Source organism: Carica papaya, chromosome 2 (assembly GCF_054855325.1).
Source record: "Carica papaya isolate Zhongbai chromosome 2, ASM5485532v1, whole genome shotgun sequence".
NCBI lineage: Eukaryota > Viridiplantae > Streptophyta > Magnoliopsida > Brassicales > Caricaceae > Carica > Carica papaya.
The window spans coordinates 15,588,715-15,595,757 of record NC_142310.1 but is presented as its reverse complement, the minus strand read 5'-3'; the positions used below and the strand labels follow the sequence as shown (position 1 = coordinate 15,595,757).

General features: G+C 30.5%; 2 protein-coding genes across 2 annotated transcripts; both read right to left on the bottom strand.

Moving 5' to 3' along the window:
• Window positions 1-1,024: 1,024 nt before the first annotated feature.
• Window positions 1,025-1,563, bottom strand: LOC110809618 (seed maturation protein). Its single transcript, XM_022035494.2, has one exon. The coding sequence runs from the start codon at window positions 1,374-1,376 to the stop codon at window positions 1,137-1,139; it is 240 nt and encodes a 79-aa protein (XP_021891186.1). The 5' UTR covers window positions 1,377-1,563; the 3' UTR covers window positions 1,025-1,136.
• Window positions 1,564-1,906: 343 nt separating this feature from the next.
• On the bottom strand, window positions 1,907-5,966 carry LOC110809615 (Acid phosphatase/vanadium-dependent haloperoxidase-related protein). The gene is made up of 5 exons (XM_022035491.2): window positions 5,682-5,966; window positions 5,420-5,554; window positions 5,282-5,319; window positions 5,103-5,169; window positions 1,907-2,224 (listed from the first exon to the last, which is right to left on the bottom strand). Exons 1-5 carry the CDS (start codon window positions 5,841-5,843, stop codon window positions 1,973-1,975), a joined length of 654 nt encoding a protein of 217 aa, XP_021891183.1. The 5' UTR covers window positions 5,844-5,966; the 3' UTR covers window positions 1,907-1,972.
• Window positions 5,967-7,043: the final 1,077 nt, after the last annotated feature.

The window sequence follows — 7,043 nt, the reverse complement described above, 5'->3', positions numbered from 1 at the left end:
TTTATTTTAAAATATGAAATTTTAATTTTAATTTAATTTAATGTCACTTTAGTCATTAACAAAGTTGCAGCCGCCAGAACGTGTGTGTGTATATATATCTATATCTATGTATATATTTTCCCTCTATTCTGGATCACTATAGATAAATTTGTTGTATATATATATACAGCTTTGGTCCACTTCTAAAGAAAACATCACATCCGTGTTTGCAGACATATGAAAGGAATATTTGATTTTATATAAATGGATATATTTTTTAAAAAAACTTATATTGACCCTTAAAATATCTTTTAATTTAATCATAACTCTATATTTTTCAATTAATCCTTATTATTAATTGTATTTTAATATCGTTTAATAGATATTGACATGATAAACAACATTATCAAGTAAATTTCTAATACATTAGACTTCACGTCATGTCCGTATATGCAGTGAAAATATTACCATCAAATATATACAAATATATATATATCTGTATAACTTGGAAGCCATGATTTAAATGTAATCTGCAGAATATGTTTCTATAGTTTGAGTAATATATCTAACTAAACTTATTCTGGGTTGTTTGTATATATGTATATATATTATATATATAACTGTTTTGTATGCAAATTTCTCCATGAACAGATTCATAAATTTATATAGAAGAGTTATGAAAAGGATAGAATCTAACAATTCAGTTTTTTTTTTTTTTTTTTTATAAGTTGGAACTTACAAATATACATATATATATATGTGTACTAGAGACTTGCTTCTATTAGTGCATATATATATAAGCAGTGGACAAAATTAAATTACGAGAAAAAGGAGGGATATTGAAATTACAGTATTATATATATATATATATATATGTATTAGACATCCAAATTACAATATTTAAAAATCCAAGATATTGAAATTATTTCTATTTTTTATTACTCAATTAATAATCAAATTTAAATTTGAGGGATTTTTTAAAATTTTTAAATTTAATTTTCTACTCAATCTCAAAATCTCTCATATTTTAACTTAATTATTCATCTTTGATTTAAATTTAACAACGATTTGGATATTTGATTTATTATATTTATAATAATCATTTATTTATTTACAAAGAAAAATAAAAAACACGATTCATAGGAAACAGAAATAAACTACCCAGTGCCGGTAACACCGAGATCCGGCGAGGTCTTGTCCTGATCGCCGGCGCCAAATACAGGACCACCTTGGCAAGCGGCATCCGGTACCTTGTCCTCCAGCTTCTCTACCTGGATGCCACCTTCGTCTTCCTTTGACTTCAAATTTAGCCTCGTCCTGTTCTCTCCCCCTTCTAGCGACTCGTAAGTCGTCGCCGTCTTCGACTCCGGTGGCTCTGCACCCTGTGCCCCTGACATTATTATTTTTGTTCCTGTCAATAGCAATTCGCAACTTCTTCTCTAACCTTTCTTCTTTTATGTATCCGCTTAGTGCCACCTCGTTCTTTAGATCAGAACAGGTGGCACTCGACTGTTTCAGGCGCGCGTCCGTGGTTACAAGAACGTGTTCATTGGTCGAGAAAGGAACGTGGCAGCCAATGATTCTGTTTGAAGTTTGTTTTCCTTATAAATTTACAAAATTAATTTGAAAATATTAGTTTTCAATAAAATTGTTTAGGAAAATCAGAGAATTTAATAAAATTATTTGTGAAAATAACAAAAAAAAGTTGTCTTTTTTGGATTATATAAAAAAAATATACTTTTAAAAATGGAAAGAAGTTCAAAAAATTAGATATGCCATGTTTTTTTTTTTTATTGTTTGTTGGATAAAATAAAATAATTATTTTCTATACATTTATTTAAATTAATTTTCAATTTTTACAACTTTTAAACTCTGGTAAATAAATATATACACAAAAAAATTATACAATGATTACAAAATTCACAAATTGAATCTAACAAGTCAAAAATTAGATTGATAAATTTTTGAATTACAGATGAGTAATTGAAGGGAATTACAGTATGAAATAAACTACAAGGGTAACAAGGAAACCTAAGAAAGCACCAGCTACAACTTCAACCTCTGTATGGCCAATTGATTCTTTTAATACTGGAGCTGACTCCTCACAAGATCTACCTGTTGTTGACTCAGTAGATAACATATTTACACACTCTCCTTCACAATTACAATCAATTGGATTACTTTTTTTCTTCATCACCACTTCATTAAGTACTTTTGCATGATTCCCCACTTCTCTTCTCACACCCTGCACACCAACTTAACAATGTTCTTTATATTTCCAAATCAATTCTCATATTTCAATAACTTAACAATGTCTGTCTCCATTTCTGGTGAAGCTCATGATTAGATTGTTGTAATCCAAGAAAGACTTTTCTTACTAGTTGTTGATCTAGACAAGAAATTTATACGCATTATCTATTAGATAGCAGGAGATTTTCTAACCAACTAAGTTAAAATCATCTTTGTCTCTTTTATGATTTTGATGCCTAGGGCTATTTGCTTGACTGGTTACTGGTATAACTTATTTTAGATTGCTCAAAAATTTTGCTTTCTACCGCCTATCTATTTTTCCCAATAACTTAGGTAAGAGCTTTAGTTGCTTTGTGATATTCTTGTTCCGTTAAAAATGAATGATAGTTTGGTAGTATTGTTAAATTCACTTCTAATTATCCCAGATTGAAGATGTCTCGTAAAGAATTATTTAGTAGTATTGTTAAAATCACCCACCTCCTCCCATATAGAAGAAAACATTAAATGGAAGATCTGTTTTCTTATAAATAATTATTTAATCCAACTGAACTTGGTGTATGCAACTTATTGTGATTCATCATGGGATGCAAAGCCAGCAGAGATGAAGAAGGATGAATAAAAAATGTTACAGAGAAGCAAATGGCACAATGAGGCAACAACATATGCAACTTAGTGTGATTCATAATGTGCAAAATATGAGAAAGATTGTGCACCCCGAACCAAACTTAAGAACTCATGTGAGCACAAGAACATACAAAACAAGGCTTTCATGATCAAGTAACTAGTGAATTCAAGATACAGAGCCGAACAGGATGCTTCAGAGCTTTAGAATTGGTTCTAGAGAATCTTAACTCAGTTAGCTATCGTGAATCTCACACTAGATGATGACGCACAAGCATTATTACTATTTAGTTCCTTAACATTCAGTTGGGAGAATTTGGTTGTCACTCAACAATTGTACTACAAATGAAAAGTTGACTTTGCAACAGGATTGACTACATGGATTCTTTTCCTATATTCCATCTACTCCAGGGATTTTCTTTGGTTCAGATATCGATTAATTGAAAAAACAATAGAAACTTAGTATAATTGAGATAAAAATTTCAATAATATTCTAATTCATGTTCAATTTAAGCAAATGTTTCTGTTGTCCCTACTTCCACACGTGAAACAGAAATTGATCATTCTAGAATTAAACCCAAGAATGAAGTTTGTTGCATTCTGAATCAAACATGAAAATTAGGATCACATTCTACATGTTAAAATTTGAGATGTAGGAACAGAGTGGGAATAGAAAAACTTTGAAACAAATGAGCTGTAAGGTCATATCAGTAAGGTATTTGAAATCAAATCCTTCTTCACTATTTGAACCTACATGGTCTTTGAAAATACCTATAACCTTCTCCACATGTTTTACCAACAATTACTCGTCAATGCTATGGCTTTTAGGTCCACATGTGCATTTTCAGAACTATTTATTTCCTATTGTTATTTTTCTTGTATTGGTATATATTCCACCTCTACATCTTCATTTTAGCCACAATTATCTCCAGTCAAAACAGTTCGCCAACCGCTCAGATTTATTCACGATATAGATCAATTTTTACAGTTCCAAGTTATTCCATAAAACTAGCAAAAATCTCTTGCTTCCATCATATCTACTATACACAAATCTAGAATGGAGTGAATCACCCTCAATCAAAGCGAAAAGCATTTTCATTGTGTCTGCCAACAGATTCAGAAGCAATCAAAAAGAAAATCCTGTCAAAATCCCTGGCACCCCCATGTTTCTTTTGAGTTTGAATTGACTCTAACTGATATTTAGGTTTAGCATTCACCAATGTCCACAATCTCTATGCTCTTTAATAACATAGGCTATCCTGATTTATCTCTTAATAATAATAAAAATCTAGCTGGGGATTATGACGGAAGGTCCTAATGGTTTGGCCAATCTCAGTTCAGTTTTTTATTCTACAATGTTTAACGAAATTTCAAATCCTGATTGGACAAACAAGGAAGGCATATTAAAAACTGTATGAGAGGTTAGAGAATTGGAATGTAAATGAAAAGCCAGGAAGTCGATCAGGTCATTTATTTACTTATTTATTTATTGTTAAGGGGCAAGCATGTAAAAAAAGTGTTATTAGGAAGAGAGAAAAAAGAGTAAGTAGAAAGATAATAACAGATCTTTCGACAACAGAAAAGTTGAATAAGTCAATTCCAGAATGCAAACAAACTCTTCCCAAAATAGACGAAGAGACACCTTGAAAGAGACCATGCATCTTAATCAAAGAGATATTGGGAAAACAAAAATTTCTCCAAAAGTAATGATATGGTTAACAGTCTCTAAAGACCCTAGTATTCCCCTCCGACCATAACACGAAAAATCCCAAATAGTTGCCAACAGTAAGGATTAAGTTTAATCCGCATCTTATCTGAGTCAACATATATAGATATTTACTCTTTCCATTTGGATGGTGGAAATGAAATTCAGTCATAGTATCTGTATAACTGAATATTAAAGCACGTGAATGTGATACTGAGATGAACAAATTTTCTAGGACCTGAACCTCACTTTGTTTTGAATACAATAGATGATCTATCAGGAAATCTTAGGCAGCGGATATTAAGAAGCATGAAATGATACAAGGCAACACACATGATAAAGACTAAATACCAATACATACATTATGCAATTGGATCAAGGCAAAAGAACTCTTCATGAATTAAGAAATGCATAAAGTAAGAATCAGATTTATTTAAAAAAAAAACAGAAAAAAAACTTGGAAAATCAAACATGCAGTTGAGGAATTATAAAAACAGGCTATGATTATTTTAAATACAAACAGAAACTGGAACAAGATAAAATTTACCTGGGCATCATACATGATAAGGCCTGCATAAACAACTGTGACTCCAAAAATGGAATCAGAGAAACCCCTAAAGACACAATTAAAAAAAAAAAGTGAAAGTTGTCAAGTAAGTCATTTAGCAAAATGATATTATCCCTTGAGAAACTGATACATACAGGCTAAAATTCAAGAAACATTACCTTTCAAGAGCAAGAGAAGTTGCTGCAGCCACCACAGACTATATATCCATATGTAAATAATCGTAAAGAAAAGGTTGAGTATGAAAGAAGAAAGTATAGAATAAGTAAAGCAAATTGCAGGAAAGATTAATGGCATACAGAAGAATGTGTAGAGGGGAAGCCACCAGCTTGAATCGCAGACTTGAAGTCGAAACGTTCGCCATAAAGAATAACGGAAGTGAAAGGCTTCGAAAGCTGGCCAATTGCCGCCGATGCAGCAGCCGCTATCAATACCTTCATATAGAAAATTGAGATTGGCGGAATGTATAAAAAAAACAAGAAGAAGATTGGCGGAATGTATAATAAAAAATAAAAAAAAAAGAAGAAGAAGAAGAAGAAGAGGTGTGAAAGATTTGAGTACCTTGTTATGGGCAATCTCAGCAACTTCCTGCAAATCAAATTTGAAGAAGCAAGTGAAGTGCGAAGGTTTCTTGAAAAGATTGTATTTCAGTAGGGTTTTGAAGAAGAAGGACCCTGGAAATGGAGCACTGGCATTGTTGGATGCAGAACACTGGAGTAGCATAATTCGTGGCTATAATTTCTTTAGCAAAGGTTTCTGTTTGTGTTGCAGAGGTGGAAGATAGAAAGGCTAAAACCAGAATCTCTTTGTTTATCCTCAAGTCTCTCTTCGTTGTTTTTCACCACAAACACTTGACTATTTTAGTTTATAAAAGATTTAAAGTTTAATTTTTTGACTATTTTAGTTTAATCACCTTATAATAATACTAACTATATTTTTTAGTTTACATATATCTTCATCAAAGCTATTTAATTCATCAAATTTAATAAAATATTTTTCATTTCGATTAAATTCATGAGCAAAATTTTAATTAAAGTACAATATTACGAATTAAAAGGCAAACACAAATAGATTTTGGTCTTCTATAATCACATATGATTTGAACAATTATGGTACTGATTTTTTATAATAATAAGACTAATGATATATGGAGATTTGATTATTTTTAATATATAAAATGATTAACTAAACGATTTATTTTTTAAAAAATAAAATATCAGTGATTGATTTACAATAATTAAAAGGTTAAAAATTAGATAAAAAAGTGAGAAATGACAATTAAACCCTTATAAATGTATAAACTATAATTTTAAAATCACTTTTTATTGTATTATTAAGGAAGCATCTTTTATCTTAGCATTATGGTAGTCTAATTCAAAAAAATTAACACTATAACAATCATCTCATAATATAATACTAGCCAAAATACCAAAATTTATCACATATTATTTGTAAATATTTAAATTTTATCATGTACTATTTCTTTTATCCAAATCAATTAAAAAATTATAATAAAAAAACATACAAATAATATCATCATTATTATGACCATCTGACGTAATTTCAAATAGGTAACATAATAATAATAAAGAGTTAACATGACAAAAAATATAAAACTAGCACCAGAATGAGCATATGTGAATAACATGTAATATGCCCTTTAATAGGTTAAATAACCCAAATATGAAATTGGTCCTCTATCTTCTCCACTATCACCCTCCTCTCTTCATCATCTATCTAACCATTTGAAGCACCATCCTTGTCGGGCTCCTCCATGATGTTCTGAAGCTTTTTTTAAAGGTAAAAGTTGTTTGCACTAGAAAACATTCCGAAAGTGTTGAAATTGTGACGAAGTGTTTATAAATCCTCTTGTAAGACCACCATAGCCTATAAGTTTTAGGACCTCTCTTCTTACTAAGTGTT

Excerpts from the sequence above, each read along its gene's own strand:
- LOC110809615 (XM_022035491.2), bottom strand. The coding sequence starts at position 5,843 with ATGCTACTCCAGTGTTCTGCATCCAACAATGCCAGTGCTCCATTTCCA. Across the intron at positions 5,320-5,419 it reads TCCCCTCTACACATTCTTCT|TCTGTGGTGGCTGCAGCAAC; the intron begins GTATGCCATTAA and ends ATGGATATATAG. Across the intron at positions 5,170-5,281 it reads ACTTCTCTTGCTCTTGAAAG|GGGTTTCTCTGATTCCATTT; the intron begins GTAATGTTTCTT and ends TTGTGTCTTTAG.
- LOC110809618 (XM_022035494.2), bottom strand. The coding sequence starts at position 1,376 with ATGTCAGGGGCACAGGGTGCAGAGCCACCGGAGTCGAAGACGGCGACG.